The following is a 16,394-nucleotide window of genomic DNA, read 5'->3' as shown; positions in this document are numbered from 1 at the left end:
TGAAGCAGAACTGAAGTAGAACTACATGAAAATAGTCCGAAAGAACTTGGAGGGGGGGACCCATTATCTCATAATTCACTTCTACAATCCTACTAAAAGCCTTTATAGTTAAAACTGAAGAAACCCAGAAATAGCCATAAAAGAAGAAAAATCAAAAGAGCAGCAGTAAAGGGGACTGCTGGGATGGATACAATATTCTAAACCCCTGCAATTGGCATGCATTTTCTTTTGTTCTGAAATTTTTCCATCCCTTCTCGCCCACTCTCATTGGAACCTTAAGCAGAACAACAGGAGCTGTTATTACAGAGTTTTTGATCATGAACATAACCAGAAAGACAGAAAATATTAAAGAAAGCTGTCACAGAGGCATTTTCCAACTTTTGAGGTATTTCTAGGTTAGGATGTTTCAAGACAACATTGATGAAACTAACGGTTAGATATCCATATAATGAAAGACCAAATTGTCAGTGCTGATCAACTCCCAGAGAAAACAAATCTGGTCTCTCTATACAGGACACAGATCTACTACTGAGCTCTTCAGAATATCTACCATTAAAGTTCATGCTAAGTCATTTCAATGCTGCTGAATATCCACAGCTCATGTTATAACATAACTCATCTTTTATAGCATGAACCGATTAATATCACCATTTAAAAACAATAGTATCCTATTATGCATATTGAGTCAAAAAAAAAGGAGTAGTAAGAAGATTTGGACTCCCAGTATTGCATTTTCTTTCCAATATATTCAATGTATGTGGAGGTAGACCTGCAGTACTCTTTGCTACAAGCCACTGAATCTCAATATACACGTCACATGTTACCACCACATCCAAGAAAGAACAACACAGTAAAAGCAAAGCTCAGTTCGATACTCCAAAAGGGGGATCCAGCTTCTCTTACTTCCTGTTGTCATTCTGAACCAGATCTGGGACTCCACCTATCTCTACAATGTTTTACAAATATGTGAAATGAGAAATACCACTTGTAAGACTAGCTCAAGATACATACAATCTTAACCAGCCTCCCATTTGATTATTAGCAAGCGAGACTTAACAATGTTTAAAATTTTGATCAATGTGTTTGATATTAAACCTGCAAGGAGGAGATACATAATGCATAAATAAGCCAGCAAAAAAGTGATCAAATGTGCTAGTGTCAATTACACAATGTACATATTAGTTTTTCTAAAAAGGTGTTCATAACACCTTCTGTGTTAGGAACTAATATATAAGAAATATTTGGTAAAGAATATAGATGGAAAAAATCAAAATAAAACCAGATTCTTGGAATCTTTAAGTCCATTATTAAAACACAGGGATTCTTTTTTTTTAATATACTGTGCAATTAATTTTCTTTTAAAGGTTGCAAAGAAAATGCCAATTCTGGGAAATCTTTGACAAGTATACAATGTACCCATGGACTGAAATGAAAGATTGAAGTTCTGTGCAGAGAAACACACGGGCGTTTTGCAAATCTGAGCCAATAAAATCAAACCAAGAGACAGGGAAGCATTTTTTTTAATGTGAAGCTTGTTCACACTGATAATTGGTTTCATGCAGCTCGGTGAGTCAAAGCAAAGCTTCTATCAGTTGACCTGAGGGTTACTGAGTGAGAGAAATGAAACAAAAAAGTATTCAGCAGATTTAAATAGAGTTGGAGAACTACAGAGACCTGCAGAGATGGGAACAGTTGTGGGCTGGTCTCAGAGCTGCATATCCCACACTGCCCATCTGCACAAAGCGGATACACTGCTTTGTGCGAGTTGTTTATCTAATATAGACAAAGACATAGCATTGCAGAATTACATTTTTTATTGTTCAGATCTTAGTTTGATACCTCCAACTCCTGGCACTGGCTAATGTCTCACTGAGAGGAAACTAAGCAGTGCTTCCAAAAAGCTTTGGGGAAGGTGAGGAAAACATTAATGGTTTTATTTTACACCATTTTTTACTGATGTTTTAATGCATTTTATTCAGAAGAGCCGCACTACATAATTGTAGAGAAAGGCATCTGCTGAATGTCTGTCTTCATTTTCTACATACTGCTTTGGTGGTTGTCCAAATTTCTAGGCCCAGTTCTGGAGGAAACAGACTAACGTGAGGGTCCATAGCTTTCAAAGCTGATACTTTTCCAGGTTACGAATTTGTTTGCTTTGTTATGAGACATCCAAGACTGAATGTTCCTTAGGAGATAATTACCTTTCTTTCTAGAGGAAGTGGCTAATGACTTTATCACCTCTTGGTAACAGTGTTTTATGCTTCGCAAATGCCAATTACCTTTTCTCTTCATTTCCTGACCTAATCAACATAACTTAATCAAACTCAGAGCAACTATTCTCAATGCATACTGTGCTTGAGGTTTCCCATTTCTGTTCCAGATGTGAGGACAGACAGATGTGCCAAAAATCTTCTCTGTTTTTTTCCAAATGTATCCACTGATCTAATAAAGATCCTACATCTCCCTACAAACATGACCTTGCCTACAAACATGACTCTTAAGCTATCAAAACTATAGCAACACTATTGTCGCTACAGGGCTAAGCAAGGACAAATGTATGAAGCCTCAAAGTGAGGCACACCAGGCAAAACTGTACAATACGATGCAGAAACGTCAGGGTGCAGAGCTCTAAAGAAACTGTTTTTGTCAGTTAGAAAGCTTTGGATCATCAATCTCCTTCTCTTCCCCACTAATCCCTAGCCAGCAATACAGTACTGCTCTGATGTATTCTCTAAAGAAACTGCCTAGAAAGTGTTGTGTGATAGTGCTCTTATTTCAAGCACTGACAGAGCTTAGCAGGTAAAAGGACCTGGTACTAAGAGAAAGCCAAACTCGGCATCTGCACTTGTTTCTGCGAGCTAACCCCATAAAGAGGTGTGAGCACTTTAATATAAATCTAGCTTCACTACTAACAGCCATTTATCATTGCCAGGGACCAGGTACAGAAAGTCTCCTGACCACTTGGCAAGGAAACCTCACTAACCTCAACACATTTGCTTCAACCTGCACACTCCCGCAAGCATTACTCAGCCAATTCCACCTGGCATTGGCTAACCTCAGCAGCTACCAACAGCAAATAGAGGGGTGAATACGCGCAGTCCCTTACGCGCAGGCACACACCTGCCAGCCTTGGTGTTCAGCGTTTACTGCAGGGCATTCATCTGTACTTTATGAAGTTTTCACAGAGACCAGCTGCCTCCCCTGCTGTCACGTCACCCTGCCCCCTGTAACTTTGCCCACACTACTGAAGACTGCTCAGTGCAAACAAATCTATAATTTTCCCCAAATAACTCTCTGTCTATAAGAGAAATCCCCTATATTTTGAATACTACAGGGCATTAGACCTTTTATAATCTACGTCCAGCACACTCAATAAAAAATAGTCACATAAGTCTCCTGTACTGGAAGTTAGACGGTAATGAGTACAAAAAGTTCCAAACAAAAAATAAATATGATTCTCCATTTTCAAGGAAATCACAATCCCTTTGTTTCTATCTATGGAGACTAAGTTTGGGACAAAACATAGGCATGGTGCGACCACAAAGTGCCAAGGCGGACCTATCCAGAGCCTTTAATCATGACACTATATTTAACAAGTGAGATCAAAGCCTCTCCTCCTAATTTCACTTGGCACAGCACACCGATCTTACTCACTCCATTCTTCAGTCGCTAGAGCGGCCTTGCATTAAGAGTTCTGAGTATCAGAAGTCTAAAAAGTGTTATTTGTTCTTTGGAGGTAGAAAATGTCTCGTAAGCCTGACTTACATAGAGCTTTCAGGGTAAGGATGATTCATATCTCCATCCCCTTGCAACAAATTTTACACCTAACGCAGACAGCCAAAATCTTCTCAGGGTGCAGTGTGACTGTTTTCTCCTCAAGTTTGGTGTCTGTGCATATCATCTTTGGAAGAAGCTTTACAAAGTCCTCAAGCAGACTACTCCCACTCAGTACTGTCTTTGATGCTCTTTAAAACGTCGACTGGAAACCACATCTACCATCTTTAAGCAGCTTCGCTGACCTGAGAAACTTGTCAGTGCCCCCACTTACATTTCAAAATTATCCCATCTCCCTGAAAGTACAGTGAGTGCCAAGCAAAGTCAGGGCTGCACACAAGCATAACTAGAACTACAAGATGCAGCATGTGCAAACCTGTCTGTACTTTTTCTATCAAAATCCATTTTGCTGTGTAGACACTATGGCACAGATTTGCACAGCCTAAATCCCATTTAACTCTCTTTCCTAACCCTTGTGCACCTCTGAAGGCCCAAAGGCAGCAAGGACATGTCAAATGGTCATTTTTTTTTAGTGTAACAACCTGCCCGTAAGGACAAACCCTGCAGCAGACTCAACCGTTTGGAGATTACAACGTCACAAGGCAATCTCAGCCTCTACGAAAAACCCAGCAATAAGAATTCTGAGGGACATCTTAAAGAAGAACTGTAAAAATCTGTAGTCTTCAGGTCAGCAACTTCTTTAAATACCAAAGAATCTGAGAGAAGAAAGCAACAAGTCTCAGCCTACAGACTCCAATCCCAGCCCTGATCAGAGCAATGGAGTCAAAAATGTCTTCTGTTGACATTTCAGCCAAAGTTTTAGCACACCACGTTCATTTGTCCACAGTTTGCTAGCTAAGGATCATTTCCCAGCTCAGGCCTCATTTGCATTACTGTCACTCTAGCAAAGGCAATGCAAGCCTCTTCCTGGACTGCGTTCAATGCAGTACTGGTGCAAAAAGTAATGTGATAATCCAAACACCTCTACGTTATTATCTCATTCTTCTAATAGGTTCCCCACACAGTAAATAGCCTGAAATTCAGTTTTCTAGAGATTGCTATGGCTTGTAAAGAGCCTCTCTGCCATCAGCGCAGTAAGCTGTGCCTTTTTCTGTGAACAGCACACTCCTCTGTGATGTGCAGGGCTGCTGAGGAGTAAGACTCTCCGAAGGGTAACGGGAGAGAGTTGGGGCCTGAGGCAAGCCCAACTCACCACCGAGGCACAAAGCTGCCAGGGCCTGCTAGCTGTGTCACAAAGGGAGCTTATTTCTGCATTTAATTTATATGGAAATTAAAATACTTAAGTTTGTTTTATTTCTAATACTGCATTTGTGGCAAAATTAATGAAACCCTTCCGATAGCCAAAAGATACACCAAAACATGCATTAAATTCTGCAGGGTAGGTTATGAGAGAGACCACTGCCTGAATGGGAGTGCAAATGAGCTACCCACTTCACCACTGTGAAAACAGATTGTGAAAACAGAGTGAAAGAGAGCACAGTGCGTGGAGAAGAGGGGTAACATGGACAGCTGGACCAGCAGCCATGCCACGAAGACTGGTCTTTCCAATCCTCCCACTGGTAACGGAGCAGCAAGCATTAAGAAACTTTGATTGCTGAGAGCTACCCGTTCTTCTTCCTCCAAACTCTCGCAAGGAAGCGCAGTACCCCAGCCCGCTTGCCCGTACCCTGGGACTTACTGAGCCATCCCACGCTGGGGCTGCGCTGCACTCGGATCTCATCATCCAACGTGCGTGTCGTTAGGCAGGGCACGGAGCTCTCAAGTGGGCTGCGTGCTTTGGTGGTGCAAGCAGGAGACAGCAGCAGCAGCAGCAGAGAGGAGGAAGAGAGCAAAGTAGAAAAGTCAAAAAAAAAAAAAAAAACGAAAGGGAGAAAATGCTCAAGCAATCGCACAAGCAAGCAAGTTAGGAGGCAGAGGTTTTGGACATTTGTAGTTATGTACACAAGTGCACCGTGCACCTTTCTGCATAGGTCAGGGACAAAGAAACAAGCCCCCTCATTTGAAGCGCCAAATCTCTTCTGCAGCTTCAGCCTTCATGGTTCATTCGGCAGGTCTGGGGCAGATTTTTAATTCTAGGCGCCTGAAATTCAGGCATCGCAGAACCAGACTTCACGCACCTAAATAAAGTAGCTTCAGTTCTAGTTCTACTGAGCAGTCCCCAGCACAGGCAGGAAATAAGAATGGCAGACACACACTGCTTTTGAAAAAAAAAAAAAACAGGTCACTTCCCCGTAAGAACCAATTTTGAATATCCTGGCCATATAAACACCAAAACAGACATCAATTAGGGCTTGAAAATGCATACTCTATTTTGTAATATTTCAAATAATGCAAACAGTTAACTAAACTGGTTGGGTTTTTTTCAAGTGTCTCTTGAGAGATCTCATTTCTGGCTTAATTTCTCTCTGCCACTGTTATTACTATTTAACTGTCATTGTATCATTCAACTCTTTGAAGGGACCTGGGATGCAGGTCCCAGGTGAAAAACACTTTACAGAATAAAGATGCATTCTGACGCAGAATAAGAACTTAAGGGGGAAAAGTTTTCACCTGTTACTAGCTTCCACTTTCTCATTGCATCATCTAATGCACTGCAGACAGCATAATTGTTATTTTAACTCAAGTGTTTCCAAACTACTCTGTTAGCACAGCAAAAAAATAAATAACTGCCTCCTACCTCTTCTCTGTAAAACATACACCAGGTGTTTGGACAGCACAGACACCATTCACACCGTGATGGGTAGCATGCCATTATCCACACAGGTTACATCCTTGCACACAAACACACCCCTATTCTCTACAGCTTTTGCCAGTTTGTTTTTATTATGATTTGATCGCTACTCTGCAATGCTTGTGCCAGTGGCTCTCATGGGCCTAAGTTAAGCAAAACGCTGGCAAGCAGAACACTCATAGCTCTCTTCTAAATAATAATAGCTAAAACACACACTGCATAGCAAATTTCATCATCAAAGTACCGCTGAACATTTATTAGATAGCCCTCAGGCACCTGAATAAGGAATGGTGCACATCCTTCTCATCTTATACAGGGACAAATGAATGGGAGCTCTACATTACAGTCCAAACGGGTGCCAGATGGTCAAAACCTGCTGGACAGACTCCTGTCTACATATTACTTATCGCAGGGGCTCGATTCAAATGTTGTATTCTGAGCCAGAAAAGCACACGTCTGAATTAACACCCAGAACTCTTAGAAAGGCAGTTAACAACACAAGACACGCTAGTGCACCTCTGTCAGAAAACATGTGGCAGTTCAATTTAAATGCTTCTGAAACTCCTCATTGAACATATCAGATATCTCACTGCTTTCTACCAATAAAAAGCAACAAAAAGGACACTGTCTTCGTAAAAGTAGCTTTTAGCAATTACGTGGTGCAGCTCTGTCTGTTCAGCTTTTTGATAATCATCTGTATCCTGCTCAAGGGACAGCAAAGAAATGCATTGATTTATCCTCCTCCATCGAACAGCACACAAGAAATTGTCATCTTTTGCACAATTTCTTTCCCAATGGCAGAAGGATTTCTAAGGAAATATCTTTTTACAAACACGATCACTGGGCAAGCCAAAATACCAGAGTATCAGTCTTTATGACGCAGTTATGAATAAAAAGCTTTACCACTCCCAAGTCCAGTGTTTCTGCCAATCCGATTGCCACTTAGTTTGGCTGCAAAAACAGTGGTAAAATAAAAGAGCTGGGAACAGGATGCCTGTGCAACCGCTGGCCCCAGAGACAGAGTCGTCCCAGGTTGGGTCTTCCCATGCCCAGAGAGTGCCTGGAGACCATCAGGAATCAGGCATGGCGGTGGTGGGGAGATGAACGTTTACTCTCCCAGTCACCTCCAAAAAGCAGCATTTCTTAGGTTGCTGAATTTCTACATGCATTTCATAAAACTGCAGAGGGCTCATTCATATATCACGACAGCTCCAAACACTGAGACCAGAATTCGAGAAGATAAACGAAGAGCATGGCAATAGCCACACGCTTCAGTGCTTTATAGAGAAGCTCAACTGACTTGTGACAATACACAACAAAGTGAAAATACAGTATTTTCTCCAGACTAAAGCCTTCGTAACTTTTGCTAATTTACCCTTTTTTTCCCTTGCCCTATGCATGAAGACTACCTTAGGACATATTTAAAACTTCTCGAAAAGTTCTAATTATGAATATTCATACTGTCAGAGCTGTAGTTTATAGTAAGTTTATCATAAAGGTAAGAAAGGCATAGAAAATGTTAGAACATCTAATATGTAGTCATTTACTCACTCTGACATGTGAGATATAAGCACCTAAATATTTTTATTGGTCCTTGGCTGTCTCCAGATTTAAGATCCAACAAATACCATCAAAGAAATTTATCATTATTTAATTTGTGTATAAATATAACTATAACTTTTCTTAAAAAGAAAAAAGAAAGATCACTAGCAGACAGAATCTATTGTAATGACACTATGCAAAGGTGTCAAAGCTGTTTCTCAAATAAATGTTTTTGAAAATAGCTTGATATAATTAGATACACACCAAATTCACAGGTTCCAAAGAAATTGTGATTACCCAGTAAGAACCAGTAACATTTTTAGACTAAGTATTGTATAGTCTAGTTAAGTGTCAGAAGATGTTGTCTTACTAACAGCCTTTAATGGACATGCAATAACTGCGTAAACTAAATTAGCACTGTGCTTCATAATTTACATCCGTGTGTTTTAAGAGAGACTAAAGATGAGAAGTTACCATTTTACCAAGGGCAGTAAACACCGGCCGAGCAGAAGGCCAAGCTGCTTTCTGAATATATCAGCCTGTAAAGCTATCACCCAGAGGTAAGAAGCAAGAGGTACACAGGTCCCATGTCCTGAGGGACTGCCATTCACACTGACCTGCGTGCAGCAGGAACAGTATATGAATGTTTTACTAACACTGGAATGAAGGGTAGCACTTGAGAGCAAATATCTGCCTGGAAAGAAACTCTAGGGAAATTTATGAGCACCTGGGGCTGGTGGCACTTTTATTATTGTTATTAGCCATGGTGAGAGACAGCTGCAGTCCTGTTGGCTTTATTAAATTTTTATCTGTCTAAAGGACAAATTCTGCCTTCAGAAGCACATAAGATGCGCTCGCTGAACTCCAGGGAGCCCCGTATATCTCAATGATATACATTCTGGAGTTACTTTTTCATTAAAGTGTAAATAATAAATATCAGTAACAACTATTCATAAATTATTTCCCTTTGTATATGTCTCTTCCTCCTTAAGTCTCAAAGCTGTCATGAAACATAATGCATTATATATTGTTATAATATATAAATATCCTAGGTGGAGACAGGGGCAAAACAATATGAAAGAACTGGTTCAAGGTCAGCCGGCAGGCTAAGCAAAGCCAAGACTCAGTCCAACAGAGACAGGGCCCACACAGTCTCTTCAAACAAGAAAAATAAATGAATGAAAAGCTAAGTCATGTAGAACCTGAGCAAAGGATGTCCTAAGCCATGAAAAATAAGCATGTGCTGGAGTGAGAACTTATATGTATGTCCCTTACCAGTGTCATCCCCTCAGGACAATCATGTTAAAACCAGCACTGAAAATTTGGCTCTGTACAGCAAAGAGCCAGGACTTATCATCTGAAGTACAGCAAAATAATGCACTATGCATGGTTTACCTTCATTAATATTCTAAGCAACTTTTATTTTGCCTTTAGCACCCTGAAGTTTTGATGGCTCCTCAGTGAATGACTTACTGTGGAAAGGAAGAACTTGACCAGCTGCCGAAAAAAGAAGAGGCTGTTACAAGCATACGGTGCAGTCAAAAACAGATGCAATGCAGAGGCAGAAGGTGGATGCATGTTGTAAACAGCACATTTTAACCCCTTTCCCTTCAGTTAGACTCTTGTTGGGTCTGAAGGAATCACCAATTGTAACAGTGTCATGCAGTCAATCCTACAGGTTGCTTTACATTTCTACCCCTGAGGAAATCACTGATAGAGGAAAACACTAAATTTGTCTAGTTGTTTAAGCATATCATTCCCCCAACACAGAGACACTCCCAACAGCCAAGAGTTCACCATCTGAATAGTTTTACATACTATGTACTGTAGTACCATGACAGCAGTTTGGTCTGACTGTGCCATCAGAAATGCACCACGGGCTAGCCTGAAAACCACGCTTCGTGCTACTGTAACACTCAGGGCCTACCTTTAGGAAAGCGGCTGTGAGCTGGAGCCTAGAAGCAACGGCATCACCTACATTGCACGCAGGGAGACTGAAACCTCAGTGACGCAGGCTACATATTAACTTCTTAAATTCTGCCTCCCATATTACAGGGCAAGCCTGTTCACCCTTTCTTTCAAAGGCTCAGAGAAAGAAGTAGTCATGGAGGCAGTAACCAATATATAAACGAATAAATTAATTAATATGTGCACACACCACTGCAAGTAATGCCTGAGAACGCCTTTCCAGTCACTGAATGGGCTTTGCAACAGCCTCCCCGTCTTCAGTGCACACCAGTAACTTCATCTGCCAGTGCTGTAGTTCCTTCCCCAGAATGTGAATTCAGACCAACTGTAACTTTTTTTTACAGTGCTGTTCAAAGCCCAGTCCCCCGCTTTGTTCCACTGCATCTCTGCACAGATATTCCCTGAAAAGGTTCACCTCTAGAGCGTTCCCTCGATTCATTTTACTGTGCCTTTGTGTTATCTGTTTAATGACTGCATTATCAAGCCACTGGTACATGCGAAGATGCATCATCAAGAGCCATAAATATTCTTCACACACACATACACACCTGTTGCAAAAGCAAAGGACAATAAAAAGTAGGAAGTATTAATAAAGAACCACAACATGATAGGGAGAGACGTTAGGGTGAGCTTTAGAAGCAGAACTCAGAAAGCTAAGAAGCCTCAAATGTAGTAATATTGATATCAGCTTGCTTTCGTTTCTAGGTATTTCAAAATAGTGACTTTTGAACAAGTTTTCATACTGCCGCATGAAGCGGTTCACAGAACTGCAAGACACAATAGTCTTAAAACATCCTCTTTTTTGATTAACTCAATTAAAAAGATTGCAAATCTCAATGCATGATTACGTACAGATTAACTGCCAAGGCCTCTATAACTCTCTGCATCTGTGCACACAAACACATTTATACAGACTACATACATGGCATTTTTAAGGAGAAATAGAGACATACATGAAACACACTCCACAAAACAGTTTTAGGATGAATAAAGCAAGATGGAAATCAGCTTTACCCACACTGGACAACGATTGTATGGCAATAAAATGCAAGCTAGATCATATAATTCCCGTCACCATTTTTGATTAAGAGTGTCATGGACACCAAAACCCAACGCACACAAAAGCTTTGCCTCGGTATGAACATTTCAGACAATCAGCCTTTCAGGTTTCAGGCGTGGTTGGAGTTTTCTTCTAAATCTGTCTCTTCTAATGCTGTTCCTATGTCGTCTCCTACACAGTAGCCACAAGAGTGCCTCTACGCCTTTTGCTTAGCGTTGCCCATGACCACTGCATCCCGCTGCCTGACACCTGCCTCCTCTCCTACTCTGTCCAGTGAAGATAGGGTTAGAGCAATGTGCCACGGCCAAAGCAGCCTTCAGAGCCCACCACTGATGGATTATCAGCCTGGGTCTTGCTATGCTAATTGTGGGTTAGGGAAAGCATCGCCATGGCAACGGAGTTAGTTTTTGGCAGGTGAGTTTTGTGGGTTGCTTTAACAAGGAAGGCTATAGCCAGTTAGCCTCTGCATTACCGTTATCGGGGTTGGTAAACATCCTACTTGCACTGGAGACGGTCTTCCCAATGTCAGCCAGAGAGCGCAGGTTGGACTTCTTGGTCTGGTGCCGGTGCTTCCTGAGCAGTGTGTAGGTGACCTTGTCCTTCATGTCTAGTTTCAAAAGGCCTGTCTCGATCTGATTGTCGACAATCATTTCTGTTGCATGCAAGGAGGGGGCAGGGGAGAGGAAAAGAGCATTAAACACAAGGAACAAATTTCAGTCACCTCAGGGGAGAGCAGGGGGAGAGGGACTGTTAATTTTCAGTCTACCTTACCATTCTGAAGTCTTTCCTTCCCGTCTCAAAACCACCAATTTTGCCAATTTATTTTTAGTGGGAGTCTCTTTTAAACATTTCCTTTGAAATGAAACATAAACATCCAGCAGAGCCCCTCAGCCCAGTAGCAGTAACACAGCCACTGACGCACATGTTGCACCAAGACGCTCACCCTTCTGTTATTTTCATACATACATTAAGTGGATTTCAAAGCAACTATTGCCAGGAAAAGACAGCTTTTAGTCCAGAATGTGGAATCTGCTCTGAACCTGTATTTTTTTGTGGGGAAGCTACAGCTACATTGTGAGTTCCAGGATGCTCCCAGAAATATAACAGTAAAACTTCTTTCAAATTAAACAAGGTCTGCATTCACTTCACAGGTTTCCAATAAAACTTATTCTGACTACAGGAAAAAAGTCCTGGAGATGAGTAACTAATTAGATCATTCAGCTCTTAGAACTAAAAAAATAAGACAGCAACTGCAAAAGGCAGAATTTGCTCCCATTTTCACAGGATAAAACATCTTACATGGTTTTGCCTTTCACTGAAGCACTGTAAAAGAAACTTCCAACTCATTGCAAAGGCTGCTCATTTTCCATCAATTCTCTCCTTTCTGCTCCTCTGTTCCAGGGCAAAAAAGGAGTAGCCAGATTTACTACGAACCTCTATTGTACGTTAAAATCCACATTAAATTGTTCTCTTTATTACTTCAGTTAACGTGCTGTCCCCCAAGGGAAAGTGGCAGCTCTTATTTGTCTACCAGTAACTTTTATTTGTGCTAATAATAAAAGTTATGGAAAGTAGAGGCAGAACATGCATCACATTTGCTAACTCAATGAGTCAGAAAGTCATCTTCTATATGCTATCTAAAAATTAATGCCTTTTCAAATCTGTGGTGAAAAAAGCCTAATATTTTGACACTAACTCAGAAAAGACTGATTATATGCATGCAGGTCTGGTTACACAAAATGTTTGCAAAAACTTTATTCTTTGTTAGGTGACATTTTTCCATCAGCTTTTGTTGCTCATATATTTTATTAGTAATTTTTGGAACGCTCCTTTCAGAACAACATGTATTTCCTCATCACGTTTATCTTTCTCCATCTGGCAAGTAGTTTTCCTCTCCCATGTTTCTGGTATAACACCAGTCAACAAAGACAGCTCTGTGAGTTTAACTTTCCTATCTGTCACCATTAGACATCAACAAATTGATCACGTTTAAACAATTTTGGAAATCAATTCTGTAGATTTTCTAGCCATCCCCCTGTAACTGATTAAGGGTGGTAAGTCCTTATAGGTTGGACCCATAGCAGCAAAAATACCCCAAGAACTCTATCTATCTTTCTTTCTTTCACCTATCCTCTTCTTCCATGCATTTTTCAGTTTTCCCTGTTATTGCTAGAAGGATTATTTCTTTTGCTCTTTTAAGGAAAGCAAGTATTTTCACTGGGCACTGAAAATGGGTGAGTTACCTTAAACTACCACCCTTAATAGGAGTGGAAAGCTTGGGGTCTTCCCACGTGGTTATTCCATGTTTTATTTCAGGAAGCCTGTGGGTTCTTTTTTGTTGTTGTTTGTTTGTCTGTTTGTTTTTTGGGGGCGGGGGGAAGGGCGGAGCAGCTATGCTCAGTTCCTCACTTTCAAAGGAAATCTGGAAACCCTGAAGTTTAATAAAAAGATAAAGTTATAGGGAAGAGTCTAGGGAAAGAGCCAAGGAAGCTTACTTACCCACCACTTGAGGGAGAGAAGAGGCCTCTATATCCAGCATTATTGAGCCTTTCTCTATACATGTCCTTAATTCAAACAAGCTATGTAGGGACAATGTGGCCACATGAGGTTTGCTCCATCTCTCCCCACCTTGTTCTACCTTCTCTTCAAACTTTATCCACCTACAAGAAGGCAGACAAATGAGCATGGGTTAAAGTTGTTGCTCCCTCAGCTCCTCGCAGCCGTCTCTGAAAGAAGCAAGATAGTCCAACCATCACAACACGCAGACAAGTTCAAGCACACAGATTTTCCCACACATCTCCAAGGCCACAAATCCATGATCAAGTTGCAACGGCATAATGAGTTGGTATGCATCAGCTGAGCAGTGATAATTCTGTGTCTGCTTGTAACCTATTGCAAATGTGAGATAAAACACGTTATCTTTAATAGCTTTCACCAGCACTTAAACTAACACAGTTTACCTCATGCTTGCTGCAGGCCAACAATATATAGGCAGTTTCAACAGCTTAGCTGACACCTGGTAATTCACTCCCGCCTTCGCACACCCTGGCCCTAACCTGACACTCCAAATGTAGGCAGAGCAGCCCCCTACCACCACTTCATCAGACCTGAGCAGCAGAAAGTTAAATAGCTCGAGCCACGCTTACTAACTTGACGAAACAGCCAGCGGTGAGAGGGGCTGAGCACCACAGTTCCCTAGGAGGATGCAAGATCAGCACTCCCGGAAATACGGTGACTTGCATTCAAGGACTCAAATGCTGACAAGAAGATCAGAAAGCTTTGGCCATCATTTAAGGAATCAGGTAGGCCTAGGGCAATATGACCTATTGACTACAGGAAAAACATCGGGGGCCTTGCCAAACCTCGGTAGCCTTGCCAGTGTGCAGCAGCACTGAGTAATACTGCCCAGTACTAAAGGGCTGGCATGAGGGAGAGCAGCAGAGAGAGAACCACTTCCCAAAGGAACAAATGAGCGTTGATAGAGAAGACTAAATTAAGGGGCTCGTTGCTTCCCTCCAGCCGGCCGCCACTGTTTAATGATTGAGCAAAGCAGGCCTGGAAAAAACTGAAAGCTCATCTCTTCGGTTGAAGATTCGAGCAAAGGTTAAATACTGTGCTGGGCAAAATATTCTTCACGCTCCCTAAAACCGTGTCCTAACAGCAGACAAGCGCGAGGCGCAAACCTCCACAAGGGATGGGATTGCAGCAGGGAGCCCCAGTGCAGCAGCCCCCAGGGCCAGCGGGCCCCCGCGCTGCCGCGCTGCCCTCCACTCCCACTGCCGCCAGTGCCATGTTTGCACAGCTGGCCGCCTCGCGTCTCAGCAAACACCTCCGGCTGCACGGCACGCAGGAGGGGACTGCACCCGTTTCATAACTTCTGTGTGCTGACAAAAAATAAAAATGCCATAAACCTTTTCTCCTTTATTGCAGCAACCAGTTATGACTGTGATATGAGCAGGGAGTGCGGGAGAAAGGCAGATGTTTTCATACAAACGAATTTCAAAGTAGAAGAGCATTTTAATCCTGTCTCAAGATGTTACTTAAATGTATTTGGAATAATCAAAATTCCATTGACTAACGTAAGGGGATTATTAAGACAAAAAACAAGTATGTAAAGGTAAGGAAGTCCACTAAGTGGTTCAAAAGGATATTAGTAACCCTGCTGAAGTTATATTTAATCTTCAAAAATGTATTATTTCAGGATTAAACCACTACTCTCTTAAACTGCAAAAATCTCTTTTTATTTAAAGGCAACTTTTTAACCCAAGCTCAAAGGTTGAACATGATCGCAAAGCAAGGAAGGTCTTTTCAGTTCACAAAATCTAGGTATTTCCTAGGATAGCAAAGGGAGCAAGGCATTTGCATATCTGCGAATTTCAAAGGCTGTCTATTATGTACGCACTCCTATGACTGTATAGATGCTCAAAACATCTCGAACGCACTGAGATGCAGTTTACCATGCAACATCATAAAGGCTGCAAACTACAAAGTGTTTGTATTTGCAGCCAAAGTGTTATTCACAATTATCAGTATTTGCTTTTGTCTCCTTTTCTCACAATACTGACAACAAGTTTTAATTTGCAAAACTTATTTGAACCAAAAGCAACTATATTTAGTGCAGCCTTAAAGTTCAACTGCATAGATTCTCCTTCACGTTCTGCTTCCAAGAATAAACATTTTCCTAGGAGAGTTCATTTCAGTGAGAAATCCATTGGCAGTAAGAGTCCTTCTGAAAGCCTTGAAATAGCTTTACACCCTTGATTCTAAGACCCTTTGAGGTCTTGAAGCAAATCATTTCACCTGGAAATGAACACTAGGAACATGAGTACTTTGTTAAGCAATACCTTCCATGGGGCTTTCTACACATTTAACTGCTTCTGCAGAAAAACTCACTCATGCATAGAAAGACAAATGTGCAGCTGCTGAACAGAGGAAAAAAGTGCTGGACTTGCAAGGTGACAGATCGGAGCGGAGAGGACAAAAGAAACAGCCGTAGGGTTAATACTTTCTATTGCATGAATTAGGAATTCAACAACTCAGAAGATAGTGTTGATAGCAAAAGTACTTGCACCACAACAACGACGTGTTGTTTCAGGGCAAAACACTATCAGCACTGTTATTTTAGATAATTAACCATCAAATTATCTTAATCATCTCTATCTTGTTTTTGACAATCACATTGTGTTATGCCTCTCGGGTCTTGAAAATTACACTAACAGCTCCAGCAAGGCTCTCTTGGCATTATGGACTTCTGAATTCAGCAACGTATCAACATCAGTGGCTCCAAAGGATAGATGC

The 16,394-nt window shown here is 41.4% G+C and overlaps 1 protein-coding gene across 1 annotated transcript in view; it reads right to left on the bottom strand.

Moving 5' to 3' along the window:
- The window catches only part of SLC4A4 (solute carrier family 4 member 4), a 193,855-nt gene that overhangs the window by 80,296 nt on the left and 97,165 nt on the right, over nt 1-16,394 (bottom strand). The window contains exons 5-6 of the mRNA XM_062574256.1: nt 13,596-13,756; nt 11,569-11,748 (exon numbers count right to left, since the gene is read on the bottom strand). Coding sequence (XP_062430240.1) covers nt 11,569-11,748; nt 13,596-13,756 — 341 coding nt within the window. The remainder of the gene's footprint in view (nt 1-11,568; nt 11,749-13,595; nt 13,757-16,394) is intronic.

The sequence above is a fragment of the Rhea pennata genome, chromosome 4, assembly GCF_028389875.1.
Source record: "Rhea pennata isolate bPtePen1 chromosome 4, bPtePen1.pri, whole genome shotgun sequence".
Lineage (NCBI taxonomy): Eukaryota > Metazoa > Chordata > Aves > Rheiformes > Rheidae > Rhea > Rhea pennata.
Note: the sequence above shows the minus strand (reverse complement) of the source record. Positions and strands in the feature narration are given on the sequence as shown.